This window comes from Podarcis melisellensis (assembly GCF_964234715.1).
Source record: "Podarcis melisellensis genome assembly, chromosome: 6".
NCBI lineage: Eukaryota > Metazoa > Chordata > Lepidosauria > Squamata > Lacertidae > Podarcis > Podarcis melisellensis.
The window spans coordinates 54,976,848-54,996,546 of record NC_138538.1 but is presented as its reverse complement, the minus strand read 5'-3'; the positions used below and the strand labels follow the sequence as shown (position 1 = coordinate 54,996,546).

Genomic DNA, 19,699 nt, shown 5'->3' with positions numbered 1-19,699 from the left:
AAGTAAGCTCCAATGAAACCAGTGGGACTTGCTTCTGAGTAAACATAACGGACAAGACTCACAGTTTAACTGTCTTTCAAGCAACCAAAACCGATGGCCATAATCAAAAACATCTTCAGAAATGAGCAGCTTCTTACCCTGTACTGCTGAAAACAAAAGCTCTGTTTGATATTTATGAAGATTCCCACATAGAGATGGAGCTGATGAAGCCATTTAAACAGCAACAGTGAACCTCTCCTCTCAACCTTACAGGAAGTTGGGTTCTCAGAATTATCGAGGTTGCATATTGCAACTCTGCATATGTATATCATTGCTTTTCGAAGCACAGCATTTCTTAGCACTGCTTTGAGAGGCAAAGGCTCAAGAATTAGTTTTCTAAAACGTTTGAATGTTTTCTTCTTTCCTTTTTTGTCACAGTAAACACTTTCAGGGATTTCTACTTTGAACAAAAAAAGTTTTGTTCCTCTGTTATCTTGACATTGCACATTTCTTTATTATGCAGTAGCTAATAACTGAAAATCCTGTGTGTAAAAAAAGAATAGGCTACTTTCAATCTGTGGAAAGTTTGACCTCAAGGGCATAGAAACTGTTGACTCATTGTTTTTACTGCATATACTATTATCCCTTTGTCACATTCTGAGAATGACATCATCTTCATCGCAGTTAGTAGCAGGTACTGGGTAAATTAAGAGCCCTCTGCTTTGCCAGGTTTTTTTTTAAAGGGTATACTTCTCGAATTAACAGTATATTTCTAGTTCCACCACTTTAGGCTATTATTTCTGACTAATCACATGTAGGAAAAGCTTGTAATCAGAATAGGAGTTGCTCAGAGTTTTCACCCTCCCCCACTGCGCATTCTGTTGCAAAGATCTAGACTTCTAGGCATGTTGCCAGGGAGAGCAAGGACTGAAGGATGAGTGCAATTGTCAGCACTTGCCTCTGCAAAAGAGGGTGGGGTTTGAGAGAGGAGAGGGTGGGATCTGGTGCAGAGGGGACTAGGTCTGTACCCTCTTCATGGCTGAGCAGCAGCAGCAGCAGCAGCACACCCTGAGCTCCTCCCAGAATCTGTTTACTTGAAGCACAAATGCTTTCCAAATTCTTGCTGGTCTCTGCATTAAAATGTAGGCAGAATCAAAAGTGGGAGACTTTGTCAAGCAATGCACATGCTATGTCATATAGCAACTTGACAGCAGTGGAAAGATGCTGCATTCCAAAGGCCCAAAACTTGAAAAGGATACGGACAGTGCCTTAGAGCCTTGTTTTACCCTTAGTTTGACATGTCTTCCAAAAATTACATTAAAGAATGTTATTTCAGGTTGCCTGGTCAAAAAGCGAGTCAAAATAGGAAATGCCAATTTTATGGTTACCCATAAAATACTTACTTTCTCTTGCCGGTGAAGATTTAACGTGAGCGAAGCTTGGGAACTCTGTGACAAATAGCCTGCTTCAAACTAAAAGTCAATCTAGAATGCCAAATCTAAAAATCATAGTGAGACTGGTGCTAAGTTGCCATTTATGCAGAGACATTTTTTCATGGAAGGAGCCTTTGAAGATCTTAAACTTCAGTGGCAATTCCACCAACATATTTTGCTTTATTCTAATACTTAATTCAATGATGACTCTTAACAGCTGAGGCTATTAGCAGCACTTTGGCAACTTTTAAGTTTTTCTGGCATAATCCCAAAATAATGGTATAGTTTGAGATTTCTGGTCTAAAAGGCTTTTAAATAATTTTGCACAGGTTTTGTATCCCACTTCTGTCAAAGGAAAAACAGTGCTCTAGTCCAATAATCCAATTATACAATGACAAGATTTGGAAAGGGCCTAAATAAGCAGCTTCTTTAACATTATTATTTTTAAGCAGGAGGTTTGCTAAACAGAGGTTAACTGAAAATATGTGTGAGAGCATGTGCATAAGTTACTGAGGCAATTGTGTTCCCTTAGCTGTAAACTGAATAATATACCAGAATGGGAGGGGGGGACTGCACTCATTTTAAAATATGTTGCTTCCTCTTTCCTGAGCACTGAGACATACTGGGTAGCCTTACTAGAGTCAGTTTCCTTCAAAAGAGATAGAGCAAAAATCTTACAGTATATTTAAAATGGTTTATTTACAGATTTGCAAGTAAGTAAGGTATGATGAAAAGAAAGCAATAAGCACAATATTCATAAGGCAGAAGACAATCACATCTCAACTACTGGCTTACATCGCCTGTAACTGCATCCTTTTTAACCTGCCAAAATGGAAGAAAGTATTCTAACTTCAAGAAAGTTAACTTGAAGTGCTTTGCACCACACAGAACTGTTAAGAGCATCAGGTGGAAGTTCTGTTTGCAACATCCTTGTCTTGGCCACAATACCATTTAAGGCAAGTTCTTAATAAGTGAACGCCCCTCGGAGTTAACATCTGTGCATGGGCGGGGCGACTTTTGGTATAAAACTAAAATACTAAGATTTAAGCATCACTCCCTTTCTCTCATAGACATCATCAGAAACGCTGCAAATTAGTCTCTGAATGCAATTAATATCAACATGATAATAATTCCTTTCTCCTTTTCTTTTTTACTGCATTAAATTTCTGTCCCAAACTTTCAGCACACAAGATGCTTAACTATAAAAATATCCTGAAGAGCAAGAAACAGCAGAAACAATATAAATAAAAACTTGATAGGCCAGAACTAGTAAAAAAAACAAAAACAAAAAAACCTTTCACTGTGACTTGAAAGGTCTAAAAGGCCTGGGAGAATGAAAATATATTTGCCCAGCACAATAAAGGCAAAAAAGTAGGCCCTGGCAAGAGCTCGAACTTTCTAAAGGCATGGTGCTACAACTGAAAAGGCCCTTTCCTCAATCCTCATGCAAAGTATCTCAAAAACTGGAAGCACCTGCAAGAGAGCCTCAAATGACAGTCACAGAGATTAGCGCATGGTTTGGGGTTAGACCAAAAACAGTCTGGGCTGCCTTTCTAATCAAGCAATACAGTGATCTCTTTTGCTCAACTAGCTGTTGCTTTGACATGAGAGCGAGAAGGAAAATTCCAAAGCTAAATAATGTATGAACGTTATGCAACAGGGTGTTATCCTGACCCAAATGCAGGTATGTTTGTTTGCAAAATGGCATTGTATGCAGCTAGAACTATACAGGAGGGAAAAAATGCAGTAACAGACTTCTAAATCATGGGCCAGATGGGGATGCTTATCATAGTCTATCAGGTGCTCTAGAGCAGGGTTCCCCAACCTTGGGCCTCCAGCTGTTTTTGGACTACAATTCCCATCATCCTTGCTAGCGAGGGATGATGGGAGTTGTAGTCCAAAAACAGCTGGAGGCCCAAGGTTGGGGAACACTGCTCTAGGGTGCCAGAATGTACCGAATGAGGTTCACTGCCCCATTTGTGCAGGCAGGGGTGACAACGAGGAAGGCAGAAAGTTCCCCAGCAGCCCCCATGTTTTTCAGGCCACATGTGTTTCTCGATAGCAGCTGTGTTCTGTTTATTATCAACTGTACTATGAGGTACAATATGTGATATTTAAAATGCACTGCTTTTTGTAATTTAATAATGAATAAATACAAGAAGGGGCCGTTGAACCTTGCTGTGGCTCTCCTCACTCCTGTACTCTAACCCTGTTTAGGGAAGCTTTTAATGTTTAATGTTTTATTGTATTTTTAATATTTTGTTGTAAGCTGCCCAGAGTGGCTGGGGAAATAATAATAAATAAATTATTATTATTATTATTATTATTATTATTATTATTATTATTATTAACCCTCTCCTTACCCACCTCTCCTTACCCCCCCCAAACCCACTGGCAATACTATTCCAGAGTGTTTTTCCACATACACTGGGCACTGCTTTGTGTACATTTGGCCACTTGTAAATCACATAATTAACAATACATGAACAACTATGGAACAGGACTGTTTACATTTTCTTTTCTCTGTATCTCTGTGGCATACAAAGAGGGTAATACTGCCTTCATTTGATGAAGTGATTTCTTGTCCGTGAAAGCTTATGGTACAATAAACATTGGTGTTTAAGGTGCCCTAAGATTAATTTTTTGCCTCATAGAGTAGACTAACATAGTAGTACAGAACTATATCTGCTCCCATGAACGGCATCAGTTATAGACTCACAGAGTTGCAGCATTGGAAAACACCATGAGGGTCATCTAGTCCAACCCCCTACAATGCAGGAATCTTTCGCCCAACGTGGATCTCGAACCCAGGATCCTGAAATTTATACTCTCTTGCTCTACCAACTGAGCTACAGGTGACTTAATTCTCATTCAAATTGTGAACATATAACTACATTCCAAAATGGGCTGGGCATATTATATCTTATGACAACACTATTCCCCCTCTAGGGAAGACCTATGAACATACTATGGTAAAAGCTACTGCTCTTTGTCTCCAGCCACAAAGGGATACATATTAAAGTAAATATGATAGTACCTAATGTACTCAAAACACCATTATTGTTTTCTAATACCTGATTCCATACACAAATAGGAGGTAAGTACCACTTATTTTAATGGAACTTGCTTCTAAAAGCAAACATGCTTAGAGCTATAACCTAAATTAGAAATATCATAGCTCGTCCCCCTCACCTAAAAAATACTGTTTATCTTAATCCATGTTGTAATCAATATTATCAAATGATAAAGGCAGGCTTCAAAATCCACTATGCTACACTTAAAAGAGGATAGGAATCTGGATCTCAAATAGGTGCTTTACCCCCCCCCCCCTTTTGCAGCTTTGTTTGCCAGGAGACAGCTATGAACAAGTAGAACTGAGAACCCCACCAAGTGTAAATTCTATTAAACTGTTTTTATTATTATTAAATTGGGCTTTTGCTGACCAACTTTCTTTTTCTTATTGGAAGACCTGTTTAAGAATGGACTGTATGGGATACTGAGGAAATTTTAATTAATAGTCCAATAGTTCTGCTTTTCTTCCCTTAACCACTGGAAACTTTTCAAACATCGTGCGTTCCTTGTTCAGCAGCAACCCAAAATAGAAATAACAACTGATATTTGAATAGACAGTACTGCCAAGATGCAGTCTCTATTATAGTCCTGGCTATAAGATGTCACCATGCAAAACGGATGCAGGATCACCTTTGTACTAGCACACATGTAGGAGAAAATGCCCTTGCCAAGGACATAAATAGGGCCCAAATGCCATGTATTTCATTTAGTATGAAACTGAACAGGAAACTTAAAATTCAAGGCCTGAAATGGTGTTTCCTACTTAAAGCTCCAGTAAAATGGCTGTTACTTGAATATAACTGTTTTTGCTCTGAGTTTCAGAAACAGGGGATAAGAAAATTTGAATTACATGTTGCACTATATTGTCGTCTAAACTCTGAAAAGAATTCCACTGCAAGGTTGTGGAGCTTATCATCTTAAAGGCAACTGTAGAGTTCTTAAAATGTCAGCTGCTGCAGCACTGCAGTAAAACTAAATATTTCCTTAACGCAAGTCAGCACGCTCCAGTACTGACCTTTAATACCAACCTTTCTCCTCCCATGCCTTGAATCCGTTAGCTGAAAATCCTTATGGTTATAAAACACTTAATTCTGAAGATTGGATTGTATCTGCATCTCCCCCAGGGCTTATGTTACATAAATGATTGCTACCTTTATTGAAAATAAGAAAAGAACACCAACGCTGTGCTGGATAAACCCCTAAATCTGTTATTTCAGAAGTAGCAAAAAATCGGAACCCCAGAATACTGACTCTTCAATGAAAATGAAATTTAACTAGGAGCACTGAATTAATCAATTGAGCTTTCAGCTTACTTCTCAGTTGCAATGCCGTTGAGAGGATAGGCTGAAGAGAATAGGTACACTCTCTTCCCAACAGTTAATAGTCTTCATGCTTTGGATATTTCCCCCCAGATGTAACATTATGTCAGTTGATGCCTTAAAAAGAATAGGCACTACCCTCTGATGTTAATCTGGGTTTTTTTTTAGATTTGGGGGGGGGACTCAAGTCCCAAAGCCATTAAGGGGTATGGAAATGTGCATGTTTAATAATATCCTGCTTCTTAACACTGTTTCTCACTTTAAAAGGTGATGCAACAATGAAAGCTTGCATAGAGTGATATTTGACAGTCAAAACCTAAAACTACATTGGCTACATCCAGGTAATTCAAAGGTGCAAAAGCCTTGGAATCTTATTTCTGGTTGCTTTCTAAAAATGGCATGAGATCCCACAGATTTTTAACCACCCTTAATTCCTTTCAGCACCCCATTTGGCTCTTATCACTTGGGCATCGTCTTAGGATGGTGACAATGACAAGCGAGCATATTTCATCTGGAATTTGAACTGAGAGGGTTCCCCGCTGTTTATTTATTGAATTAATTTGAATTTATTGAATTAATTAATTGAATTAATTTTATAATGAATGATTTTAGAGTGGTTTTTTGTGCTGTACTTTTGCACTGTTTTATTGTTGTTAGCCGCTCTGAGCCCGGCTTCGGCTGGGGAGGGTGGGATATAAATAAAATTTATTATTATTATTAATTTATTAACTTGGCACTAATGCTGGGAGCAGAATTTGACATAAGCAAGTTAACCTGACTTCCAGGGAAGGCTGCTGTTTTATAGGCATGTAATATTATGACTTGATGACATCATATTTCACATGTCAAATCAATATTAACGTTTGTGGGTCAAATTTATTTTTATTATTATTATTATTATCTGTAAAGCCAGAGTAACTTTAAAATAACCAAAATCAGAAGAATACCTCACTTGCCGCAAACCTGAAGACAACGCTGCTTCCTTTCTCTCTCCACGGGATGAACCCGCCTCGAGCAAGGAGAGGCTGCCGCCGCCGCCGCTGCCTGGCATCTCTCATAGTTGGTTTTGGCTTTCCCAGGAGGAAGAGGAGCAACTCCCGCTTCCCAGAAGTGCGCAAATGCACACCGCCTCCTCCACGGCATCTTCACTGAAGGAAAACGGCGGAGGGATGGAGTTTCTTCTCCAGAGTTTCCGGCGTCTTTGGCTTGGCTTGGCGCGGAGCGAGGGCGGGAGGGGAATAACAACGTCTCGCCCGATCCTGCGTGGCAGCAGGTTGCAGAGGCGACCTGGGAGCTCCTCGCAGCCAGGTGGGCCAGGCCAGAGGCGAGGCGAGGCGCGCGGCCTCTCTCCCTCGGGGGTCTCTCCTGCCTCGAAGAAGGGGCTGCAGCCCGCTCACGCCGGGCAAGGGGCGGAGGGGAAAGTCCCGCACGCACCAGAAGGGCGAAGCCCGCGGAGGAAAGGCCGGCAAAGCCCGCGGAGGAAAGGCCGGCAAAGCCCGCGGAGGAAACCCAATAAATAAAATCGGCGAAGGCGCGGAAATTTAAAAATGTTTGGACAGGAAGAGCAGGGGGAAAGAAACCGTCAAGGGGAGGGACGGGGGGAAAGTAACGGTCCAGAGGCTGCCTCTTCTCCTCCCCTTCGGCCGCTCGGCTTCTGGACACGGGTCGCGGGTGGGCCCCGTCTTCTGCCCTCGCGCCACCGGCCACACGACCACCGCCGGCAGATTCGCTCCAGGAGGCGCGAGAGGAGGGAAGGAGGCGCGCGGCGGCGGGCGCGTAGGCCATGTGAACACCGACATTTTGAGCGCCTTGCCTCTGGGCCAGAGCGGCTCTTGGGGAAAGAAGCCGGCCTGCCATGACGGGGTGGGATCCTGCCCCCCACCCGCTTACAAAAAAACAACAACAAACGGATTTATTAAGCGGGGTGCAGGTTTCAGGAGCGCCATAGGCGGGCAACTGTTGGCTGTTATTCCTGCGCCATACCTGGCCTGGTGGAACCGCTAAAATTACGCACGTCTCCTTCGCGGGCGGAGAGCACCCAGGAAGGGCGAGGGGTGTGGATTTGTTCAAATGCTTGGGAAGCTGCACGTTTTCAGTTTTGTGATCGAGCAGCGCGCCGTTGCCAAGCCTGTCAGGAACCTGGACATGAACTTTATATGCCACCCGGGCAGCTTTATTATGCGCGCTTACACCCCGTGGGATCTAAGGGCTGCTAGGTGTGCTGAATGTGCATTGGATCGCTGCCCGTTTTACCGGAGCATGCCATGTATTGACTCCCACGCACACTCACACCCAGCCTTAATCGCTCCAGATTTGACTTGCACCTCCATCCTTTTATTTAGAAGCAAGTGGCGTTGCTTTCAGCTGAACCTGCTCCCACTAAGTCAGCTTCCCCTAATCCTAAACACACTTTCTTGGCAGGAAATCTTGTCGAAATAAATGCCACTTTCCTTCCTAAGGCTAAGCCATAGGAGTCCACAGGACTTTTCTGACCTCATTTGCTCTCCCATGGAAGGAAGTTGTGCGGAAATCTATTGGTCCTGTTTGTAAACGCTTTTCCTGATGGTGCTTTCTTGAAATTAAGTTTAATGGAAACTTTTGCTAGTTACTTTCCAAGACTACAGGAGTTATCTTGTAGCAGGCACACGCTATAGTGCGTGCACGCACACACCCCTCCGCCCAGCGCATCGCAGCCAATTGACATTTTCTTCCTCCCTATCTATATTATTAGACTGTTTGTTAAACATTAACCCCAAGACATATGTATTCGTATTCGATTTCAGTGTGTGTGTGTGTCGGATATTTGGTTCCAAGGATCAGCACGCTAAAATAAGCACCTCTTGGGCCACGATCCTGCGCATACTCTAATGGGGAGTGAGTGCAATTGAAAGGAGGCTTGCTTGCGAAATATGGCTTCAGCTTGCTTACTTGGCAAAACGCGCTCTTAAAATAATAGTGTTCATGGTATTGAGGATCGTTGCCACTCACCCTTCAGCAGTGCTCTTGGGTTCGTAGCTTAAGACTGCAGTCCTATACACACTTGTCTTTATGTAAGCCTCACTAAACTCAAGGGGACTTACTTCTGAGTAGTCATGGGAAGAACTGGGCTGTAAAGCACTTTTTAAAAAGCCTAACATCTTCAATTGCTTATGCAATATTTTATAAAGGTTGGTTCGGTCTGTCCTCATGACTAAATCCACATTCTTTGCTTTTAGACGGACAATATCCAGGGCAAGAGTTCTTGTAGGCTAAAAATAATGCTGAAACTTTGGGGTTTTATTGCTTGTTTGAAAATGAGTGTTCCTGTTCTTCTGGCCTTACAGCCCTGGAACCGTAAAACTCATTTCTGAAACCACGCTGAGTTCATAACGTTTCTTTTGCGCGAATAATGCAAAGCAATGACAAATTTGACTATATTTTGTGTCTCTCCGTGTTTTGTTTTTGAACCCATTAGCCAACTCCTGTCGCTTGTTAAAAGGCCTGTCACTATATATACCACCAGCTTCGAATATTAATAGTTTAGCTTTTTGGCTAACCAAAGCTAAAACTTTTAAAGCTCATTAAGCTGGTATAACTGCATGCTTAACCGACCAGAACTCTTCACCCCCCCCCTTTTAAAATAAATAAATAAATAAATCAGATTCTTTATCAAATGGCAAATCCAGGGTTAGCGTTTGGCTTCTGGTTTGCTTTTAAATGGCCACAGTTTGATTTCACAAGAAAAAGAGACCATTCAGTAAAGGATATGATTGGGTTAAATTCTGGCTTGCAGTAAAGGTCGCTGTTTTTATTAGCGGTGGAACTCGCTGTTTTTTAATCTGACCCTTCTGAAACCTCGGTTCAGTGCAGAATAAGCTCGTGCAGTTCAGATAAGACACTCATTTCAGCAGAGAACAAAACTGTCCGGAGCCACTTCTAAAACTCTTTTTTTTAAAAAAATGGGGAAGGGGGCAAATATTGCCAATTTCTCATGCCTAATATTACAGTTTCGCAGACAGGGAAACGACACCGAGCTGGCTATGTTGCGCTCTTGGAAGTAGCAACCCAAAATCTTGAATTAAAACACTTCCACATTCCCCCATGTTTATGATAATCACATCCTTCAATGTGTCCTTTCGTTCACAGGGCCACACACCCCGTCCTGCGACATGTCCGATTTTTTTAAAAAAGAAGTTATTTGCTGAACACGGTGAAAATAAAAACAGATATGCTCCAAACTTCGCAACACATTGAGGCTTTTAATCAGAAAGCAGTATCAGAAGTGAGAGCATTTTAAATATGTGATAAAACTCTTATAGATTTTGTAGTTTATTCCTATGCAAAATAAATTTTTAACACCCTTCCTTTTTTTCTACTGGAAAGCTTAAAAACCAGAACTAAAACAGTCCATTTTAAATCACTTCCCCCCTTCTCATTTTTACTTTTAATATATGTTTTAAATCCTTCAGCTTTTATTCAATATAATGACGTTTAAAGTGATTCACTGACTTTCTAAAAGCAGGCTTTGACCTCGGTTTTCAAATCTTAACCCATAACAAGACATTCTTGTTCTGGCTTCATTATGTGAGAACAAATGGAACTATCTGGAGTAAATGGTGTTCAACCAAACAAGACTCGTTCTTGGAGCACTCCCCAAAAGGCAGTAAACACAAGTTAATCTTATGAATTAATCTCCATATTGCAAGGTCAGTTTTCGAAACTGCTGTGTTTGTGGTCATAATATCATTTTGTGAAAAGCAAATTGGTAAAACCTTATTCATGTGGAATTCAGCGAGGGGAAAACTGATCTTTATAAACAAATCTATAAAAAACAAATACTTTTTTCTGATGAATTTCTGAACCTTCGACATTAAAACAAACACCCAGACACGTTTTGCTTCTCTCCCTCTCCTGGCCCCAGCACAGACACACTCTGTTAACCCACTAAACCTCAATCCTAAACACGTTTACTCTGAAGTAAATCTCAATGATTTCAACATTACTTTCTTCAAATCAAGGCTGCAGTCCAGGATTTGGCCCCCATTGAACTCAGTGGGACTTCCTTCTGAATACACACATATAGGACTGCACTGCAAATGGTTTAGGATGGCAGCCACAATCGCAAGAAATACAAAATCAAAAGCTTTTGTTAGTGTCACCATCTAGTTAAGTATCTAGATGTATCTAAACACAAGCAAAGTTCTTATTCCCCTCCCTCTTTCTCCCCCTTTTGGGCAAAGGAGCCCTTTTCACATCATGTCACACACTCCTTCATGTGTTTTTTCATATTCTTTTAACCTTTGTTAGGCAAGATGATATTCAGGGGAGGGGAGGAGAAATCACAGTAAACATTCAAAGATCTTTAAAAGAAGAAGAAAGAGGAAAGTCATCTGCAAACATAAAGACGGTCCTTATGCAAGTTGTGTTGGCAAGGGAGGGTTGTTTTTTGTTTTTTTAAGGGACGGAATAAACCAAGTAAAAAAAGAATTAAGAGAGACAGAGGCACAGAGCGAGAGAGAGACAGAAAGAGAGAGAGAAAGCCACCGGCCGTCAGGCTGGTTTTATTCTCCCGCCTTTGAGAAAAGCTGCTGCTACTGGCGTGATATTTCTTCTTCTTCTTCCAGAGAAAGAAAGAAAATCACCCCCACGTCTGCAATGGAAAGAGACCTACAATATTTACTGGTGTGGTTTGGTTAAGATGGAGAGACGGGACAGGGGGAGAAGGGGCGGGAGAGGGTGGGCAGGGAAGGGAAGGCAGAAGCTCTCCCTCCTTCTGCCGGAGTCCGAGCGAGCGAGCCAGGCGCGGCCAGGGGCTTCAGTCCCCGCTGCCGTCGGCGCCCCCCGTCCGCCCGCTGCCTCCTGCGCGGCCCTCGAGCAGCTTGGCGACGGCGCTCCTCCTGTAGAGCTGAGCCAGGTCGTAGGCGGTGTCGCCCTTCCTGTTGCGGTGCCCCACGCGGCTGGCCGTGCGCTCCAGCAGGAAGGCCACGACGGGCAGGTGGCCCTCCTGCGCGGCCAAGTGCAAGGGCAGGTTGCCCTCGGCGTCCTCCACGTTCACGTCCGCATTGAACTCCAGCAAAGTCTGCAGCGTGTCCAGGAAGCCCGCGCGCGCCGCGTCGTGCAAGACGGCGAAGCCGGTGCGGTCCTTCAGGTCCGGGTCGGCGCCCCGCCGAAGCAGCTGCCGAGCGATCTCCGGGTTGCCCAGCTTCATCACCTGACGGGGGAAGGCGGGAAAGACAAGGGGGAGGGAAACAAAAGCACACGACTGAGTTGCGTTCACACGTTACGCGAGCGTGTACCTCACCGGAGCACCCTAGGGCGTCCTTACCTCAGAGAGCCGTCGCTTGACCTGGGTCGGAGAACCCAGCCTATCGATTTGTATTTCACTGGGTCGAGGGCTCGTGGGGGGGGGCGCACCTAACGATTATCCTCTGCCTTCCCTACACCTTGAATACAAGCATTTCGGTGGAAGAAGGTGGCGCCAGCTGCTATCTTTTTCGAGCTCCCCTGACTGCTCCGTCCTCAGGGCTCCGCTGCCTCCATCCCGCCCCAGCCCGCTTTTAACAGCCGGGTGACAAAGGCAGAGGCTCAGGTCTTTTCCCAGGCAGGTGATGGAGAAGTTCCACCTGCCCAGTCACCGTTGCCCCTCAGAATTCCTGTGCTGGGAGGGGGAAAACAAAATTAAAGGAGAAAATTCTACTGAGGCGATGGGGGGATATTCCTTCCTCTTAGGGTTACGAAGGATTCAATACCCCAGAAGAGTCGCGAGGGAGGGTACCTGACGCACAACAGGGATTAATTGAAGTGGCAGACCTACTGGAAACGTGCGGGTGTGTGTTTCTTGGCAACATGCTGACATGATTTCGACGGAGGATCCTGAGGGCGGAGGGCGGAAACGTTCAGGGAACCTCCGTCTGTTTTCCCCGCCAATTTGATTCCCCTCAGCCCCTGCGCGCTGACCTCAGCCTTGGGGAGCCGGTCCCACTGAAACCCAAGGGGTTTTATACCCTAGACGCGTTTCCTCGAGTGAAATAACGAGGTCTTGAGATAAAACTGTTTCCCATCTTGATACTTCGTCCTCATGATGAGGTGGGGCGGACAAAGCGTCTGTTTAGCAGTTGGTTTATTGTAATTAAAAAAACCCCCAAAACATCCTACCACGGTCGGGAGTCACGTAAGCATTCAATAATCCCACTCTTCACACCCACCCCCTTGTTAACCTTCAAGTGCGATTTAGTCATATCAGAACAGATGATATCAGAAGTCAAAGGGACATAAGCAGGTTGAGATAATACATTGAACTGCACTGACTTGTTGATAGAAATGCAAGCTTTGGGGCATTTAATTTAGATGGGGGGGGAGTGCGGGGGGGGGGGGAGAGACCATGACACACGGAAATAAAAAAAAACGGAGTCAGACCCAAAAGGAAACTCTGTCAGACTGAGCCAGGGAAAGGAGAAAACTTCAGTAAAGATGAAAGTCAGTTCCAATGATGAGATGAGAGGGCTGGAATAGTACTAGGAACAGAGCTCTTCTGGTCCTGCCTTGGCAGTGAGCTACAACACAACCCTATTAGGTCTATATTTTAGACTAAAAAGTTTGTTTTTGTTTTTTTTTTAAAAAAGATGACACATGAATAATTGAGAACAGCAGGTGTGCCACACCTGTTGAGAGCGCACCCTCATGAATGTCTTTACTCAGAAGAGTCTTCTACTGAATGCAGTTAGCCTTAATTTCAAGTAAGAGTGCATAAGAAGATCACAATCTTAGTTTCATTTGGTATCTCTATAATCGCAAGAATGCAAATGAACACACATCCTGGTTTCCTCTAATAATTGGAGAGGGACAAACATATTCCTCAAATTCTTAGGCTTTGTTTGAATGGAAAAGTTTTCAAAGGTTGCTGGCTTCCCTAAAGGTCCCCCCCCCTTTTTTTTACTTTTTGTGAAAGCACTCCAACTGCAACTAAAAGGATGGCTCTGATGATTCAGCATCATTCATACAGCTTCCTGCTAAGGCAAAGGTAATCTGATATTGCCATTTTAAAATAAATAATTTTAAAAATTGCAATATGGAACCTGCATAATATTTTTCAGCACAGGAGCAGGTCTGCCTCGTTCAGAGAGACCCTCAGGCATTCTGAATCTTCACAATGACTCCGGGGGAAATTGCAGTCAGTTCTTTTGTAATATCACACATTGAAGGTTATGTTTCGGTCAAGTTCTTTTCTTTTTGGAACATCCAGTTTTGAAGCATGATGTGTTCCTTATTTGCTTTCAATTCCACCCCCCACCCCCAGCTCTGTTCTACCCACTCATCTCGAAAGGAATAGCTATCTGTCTGTCTGCCTATCTGCTCCATACAATTTTCTACTGCAAGGAATTTTGCCTTCCACTCTTTGCATAAACAAGGGGGAACACTTACAGTAAACAAAACTGGAAAGAGCTGTAAAAATAAGTACGCCCAAACTTTGTTGAGGTGGGTGGGGAAGTGAGAGCCAGATGATACAACAGCAGTAAGTGTGAATGGCATCTACAATGTGGAATATTGACTAGGCGATACCTGCATGCTTTGCTGTATAGCATCTGACTTCTCTCAGGCAGGTCTGGGCTGCAAATAGCCAGGAGGACTGCTAAGTCTTCTGGAAATTAATAGTAATGTTAAGTATTTGCAAAACACTCAGCAAGGTGAGTGGCTTCCCAACACCTCCAACACAACAGGTACTCCCAAAACATTTTAAACTCTCACTCAGCAGGGCCTTATGACACCTTGTGCAATTTGAGGTAAGTAAGGAAAGCAGGATGTGGAACAAGTTTCATTTAGTATACCATTTCAGATGTGCAGGTTGCTGATGTAGTATTGTTTTGACAAGGGAAGGGGACAGATACGAAAGAAAAGGCCTAGGAGCTTGGCCAAATCTAAAAGAGAGAGAGGCCTGCTTTAAAACATGCATATTCAAAATGCAGAAGGTGAGGAAGGAGAAAAGGTCAGAGAAAATAATAGCGAAATGCTGTCTGGATGAGCTAGAGGACCAAAGCCAAAGTGTGTTTTCACTTTCTTTGGTATAATATAGAGTAAGCAATATTGGGGACTGTGTTGACTATCAACTTTCTCAAATTCTATCATCCACCCACTAGTTTTCTCTGGATTATACATACTGAAAATAAGCAGTCAGCCTCTTCTATGTTTAGCTTTTATTCTAGAGGAGTGTGTGCGTTTGTGTGTATGCACATTTGGTAGCGTGCGTCAAATCCTTGTTTACGATGAAGGAGCAATAAAAAGTGGGTGTTGGAAAAGATACACGGGCAGCCAAGAGAGTTCCCTGATCCATCTCTGCCTAGAAAATACACCCCTGCAATTATTTTTAAAAATGGCAAAATGTGCCATTCAATTGTTGTGATCTGCTCCTGCAACAACTTGTTGGTTCTGCATTCGGAAGAGAAATTGGAGATCCATTTTAGAGGCAGAAAGCTATACACACACACACACCCTGCTTTACTCAACAACCTCCTGGCCCTGTGGGCCTTGAAGCTTTCCTATTTGTAGGTCGGTAGAAGAAAAAGAGCCTAGAAGACCTCTGGGCATTGTCATCGCTCTCAGAAAAGGAAATAATTTAAGGATTATTGAAAGGAATTGTAAAGTGGGGGGGAAGATAGCTCACAGGCAGGGTTATTATTATTTTTTAACTCCCTTACAAAAGGGGGCTTCTCTCTCTCTCTCTCTCTCTCTCTCTCTCTCTCTCTCTCTTTCGCACCCACCAACATATGAGACATGTGGATCACCTTTTTGTAGTTTAAAGCACAAATCCTTTTTCTTTGAGAAGCCTAATCAGTAGTCCCAACTGCACTCTTGATCCTCTGCCTGGCACAAAAAAACACACCAAAAAAACCCAGTCGCAGGCTTTCACCTACGTTTCCACATCTCTTGCGTGACTGTCCCCCCCCCCCACTTTTCTTTCCCTCGTGCATTGTAACACTTTCAGCACCGTTATACGATGTTCTTAAAAGAAAACATCTTTCAGCGGGTCCAGGATTTTAGGAACTGGAAGGGCTCCAGCTGCCGCCTCTAAATCTAAACAGTGGAAATGGGTGTATACAAGGATGGTACCTACGGCAAGGAAATCTTCGCCGCGTAGCGATCCACCAAAACACTTTAAAAAAATAATAATCCAGGGAACTGTCTTTCCAGAGATTCAGATCGCCCAACTATTTTAATGTACATCTTAGCTATGCAGTGCAGATAGTAAACTTGGGGGGGGGGGGTAGCGATCACCGCGGGGAGAGAGAGAAAGAGAGCAGGAGAGTGAAGCCCCAAACTGACCTCGCTCCCATCAGCAAGAGAGCACCCCCGCTTTTAGAAAGCTAAACACATAATCGGGATTTCAAAGAATAGAAAGGAGGTGTTTACCGACCTGCAGTGAAAGACGACCTAGCCCGGATGGTTTCGTTCCCTCCCCCTCCCCCCTCCGCCACTTGCTTCCCTGCCCCAGAAAAAGAGTTGTTTTTCCTTTTTTTAAAAAAAATCGAATTAACGTGTGGACGAGTTAGTCTACAGAGATTTTTTAAAAAGCATTACTGACCAGTTTTACTTAAAGTACGTCACTTTAGGGAGTTGGAGCCGCTAAAGTTATAAAATATGGCAACCAACTCGCTTTTTTAAAAAATGCTGGGTGTTTTTTTTTTCCTCCCCTCTTAAAAACGGTTCGCGTCCCCGTCAAACCAGTTCACCTAGTGGCGAAAGATTGCCTCTGTCCGTCTGGATACCAACCTGCAGCGCAGTCCTCCCAAATCCATTTTGTGCATTGACGTTTACATTATTTTCCAACAAATTTTTAAGTTGCGCTAGGTCCCCTCTGGCAGCTGCGGACGCCAACTCATTCGCAAAAGGTTCGGCCATTCCTTGCGGACGATCGGCAGCGAGCAGACGACTTGCGCTTGCAATTTTTATTGTTATTATTATTATTACTATCGCTCTTTTTAGCCGGGCATGGCATCGGAAACTGACAGAAGGAGTGGGGATGTTAATCTTCTGGAGTAGACCTTGTAGTAAATACTCGTAAAGAAGCTCCTTGCCAAAAGCCCGCCCCTTGGGTTCACACGTGACGCACACTGCTGCAGCTCCGCTTGAAAAGCAGATCTCTGCACCTCTAACACGCACAACGCTCCCCCCCCTCCTGGAGGACCTTGGCCAGTGGGAAATAAATTGATATGTACCCTTGCAGCCAGTGTAGTAGGCGGCCAGAGAAACACGGCCGCGCTAAGCCAAACGTGCGAGGAGAAGCAGAGAAGGTGAAGAACAAGGTGGAGGCGGGGAGGGAAGGAGGGAAGCGGAGATGGGGGGAAAAGGAAAGGACTCACCGTTCTTTCCAGCGGGGACGCCCGAGATCCGACGCGCGCTCCTTTCCGCCGAAGAACCTCCCCTCGTAGTCTCGCGGGGGTCGCACAAACCAGCCCCCAGCACCTTCCTTTCCTCCAAGCAGCGGCAGCGAAGGAGTTAACCGCAGCCGGAGCTGCCAGATCGGCTGCCCTCCCTCCCTGCCTCCCTTCCCCGAGGTTGCTGGAAGCGCAGGAGTCCCCCCTGCACCGCGCCACCCGACCAAGGGCGACGGGGGCTCTGTGGACCCGGCGGCGGCATGCTTCGGGCGGAGCTCTCCAGCCTGTGCACAGGCGCGCGCGGGAGAGGAGTCGCCGCCGTTTCTCTGGAGCGTCCGCGCCTCTCTCCTGGCGTCGCTCCGTTGCTGGTTTACTCGCCTTCATTCAACCGCGGGCGGCAGCGAGGGAGAGAGAGGTGCCGGGGGGCGGCGGTTCAGGAGCTGCCGCCGTTTCTTTGACAGGAGCCTTTGCCTCGCATCGCTCTGGAAAAGGCTGCGGAGAGGCAAAGGCAGCTTCCTGCAAAAAGCGCCTGCCGGGGTCGCCACTCTTCGCCCGGCTCTTTGCAAGCAAGCAGCCCCCTCTGCAGGAGCCCTTCGCCGGTCGCAGCCCAGGGAAGCCGGCTCTTCCTCCTGCTACTTCCCCGCTTCTCGGTCTCCTTCTTCTTTCTTCTTCTTCCTCCCTCTCTTTCTCTCTCTCTCTTTCCTCACCCCCCCCCGCATCAGCTTTTTTTGAAAAGGAAAAACATTTGAGCGCTCTTTGACTTGAAACACCCGCCCACATTCTAACGGCAGAGATTTAAGGAGGCGCCAGCGAGTTGCCGGCAAAAGCAGGAAGGCCTTGCGCGGGAGGGCGAGTCCCGCCGAGGGCGCCTCCCACTCGCCTCTTTCCCCCGATGCTGTTGGCGGGCAGCAGCAGGCCTCCCTTGTCCCGCGTTGCCGGACGAACGGACGGGGCCCTGCCTGCTCTCGCGGAGGGCCTGCCGCGCACTTGAAAGGAAATCGCGCGCCCCCCCACCCCAAGCACAAGCTGGCGCGCGCGTGCCCCTTTTCTTGCTGCTTTGCCATTGCTGCATCTACCTTTCGTACCGATCCCAAACCCCCAAGCCCCTGTCATCTCCAGGGCTCCCTATAGGGTTTTGACGTCACTGAAGACCTCTTCTCTAGCCCTAGATACAAGCCAAGCCGCCAAAACGATGCAAGCACGCTTCTTTTTTTTTATCTCTCTCTCTCTTAAGCTTGCAAGGATTTTTTGCCAGATCAGCGCAGAGAAGGGTAAAGGAGGCGGGCCAAAAGTTAAGGCTACGTGTAGTGAGTGTGCCCTCCGCGCCACAATCTTATTTTTTCCTACCCGCGCCGCGAAGCAAAATAGCCAATCTCCTCGAAGATTCCTTTCCTTTTCCACAGCCCCCCACCCACCCCTTGCCACCCGGGAATAGTGACATCAGACCGGTAGAAAGGTAGCTAAAGGAGGCGATCTGCAGGTTTTCTTTCGCTGGGTCTCCGTTGCTAAGGAGACGGCCCAGACAAGGTCACGTTGAAGGGTCAATGTCAGATTGCTCCGACTGTAGCAAACGAAAAAACGTTCACTTCTCTCTCTCTCTCTCTCTCTCTCTCTCTCTCTCTCTCTCTCTCTCTCTCTCTCTCTCTCTCTCTCCCACCCCACCCCGTTGCCCTCCCGCCAGACTTGTGTCTACTGCTGCACCTTGGAGAAAATGGAAAGCGGGTTTGTCAGCATTGCTGCTTATTTCCAGTGCAGGAACGAGAAAGAGAGGCGCCCTGGTGTACAAGACAGAAGGCAGTAGGGCAAAAAGGGTTTAGATGCCCCTCATATAGGTGGATTGAAATGTATTCTAAACATTATGAGGCGTGGGAGCTGCACCAAACCTAAGTGAGCTGCAGAATCAAGTGAATTCAACATGTCCATTTAAAATAAGTAAGAAACAGAATCCAGGAATGAACTCCAGACAGGTTGTCCTCTCTGAAAGGTAGCTTGACTCAAAAGTGCTAAATAAGTCCAAATCAGGGACTCCCAACCATTTTTGGGCCTGGGTTACATTTGGAAACCTATAATGTAAGCACCACAAAATACCCAGAAACACACATCACAGCTATAAGTAACACCAACACACCCAAAAACGAAGCACAGACAAAATAAGGAGACGCACAACTGAAACAGGCAAAACCAAGCACTGTTAAAAAAATAACCCTCAAAGAAACCAAAGGAAAGAAAAAGCAGGCAACACCCACAAACAAAGCAGGTAAAACATGCCCACATGGGACCTAGAGCTAGAGGCCTTCTAGGGAAAGGGAGGAGAGGATGGCTACATGCCTGCATTTTGCTTTCCAGACAGCCAACCAATGGTGAAAAAAGAAAAAGAAAACAAAAGAAAATAGCAGTGCCCTTGCAAGCTACCAGTCTCAAAAACTCTTTGGTGCCCACAGGAACCACATTTGGGACCCAAGGCCTAAAGTACATCTAGTTTGTGTCAGTAGGAATAAACCCAGTACTGTAGTTAATATATAAGGCTGGACAATAATTGTTACACTCA

The 19,699-nt window shown here is 45.1% G+C and overlaps 2 protein-coding genes across 4 annotated transcripts in view; both read right to left on the bottom strand.

The window, feature by feature from the left end:
- Positions 1-7,123, bottom strand: part of LOC309371359 (uncharacterized protein) — a 33,562-nt gene extending 26,439 nt beyond the window's left edge. For both annotated transcript variants that reach the window (XM_081913925.1, XM_081913927.1), the window contains exon 1: positions 6,751-7,123. The gene's annotated coding sequence lies outside the window, so the exon portion shown is untranslated. The remainder of the gene's footprint in view (positions 1-6,750) is intronic.
- Positions 7,124-10,021: 2,898 nt separating this feature from the next.
- Positions 10,022-18,765, bottom strand: CDKN2C (cyclin dependent kinase inhibitor 2C). 2 transcript variants are annotated; one of them, XM_081914031.1, is made up of 2 exons: positions 17,137-18,765; positions 10,022-11,993 (listed from the first exon to the last, which is right to left on the bottom strand). In XM_081914031.1, exons 1-2 carry the CDS (start codon positions 17,533-17,535, stop codon positions 11,598-11,600), a joined length of 795 nt encoding a protein of 264 aa, XP_081770157.1. In that variant the 5' UTR covers positions 17,536-18,765; the 3' UTR covers positions 10,022-11,597. The 2 variants fall into 2 exon arrangements, with proteins under 2 accessions (XP_081770157.1, XP_081770158.1); XM_081914032.1 differs by lacking the exon at positions 17,137-18,765 and adding an exon at positions 16,547-16,812.
- Positions 18,766-19,699: the final 934 nt, after the last annotated feature.

Excerpts from the sequence above, each read along its gene's own strand:
- CDKN2C (XM_081914031.1), bottom strand. The coding sequence starts at position 17,535 with ATGAAGGCGAGTAAACCAGCAACGGAGCGACGCCAGGAGAGAGGCGCG. Across the intron at positions 11,994-17,136 it reads CGTCCCCGCTGGAAAGAACG|GTGATGAAGCTGGGCAACCC; the intron begins GTGAGTCCTTTC and ends TTCCCCCGTCAG.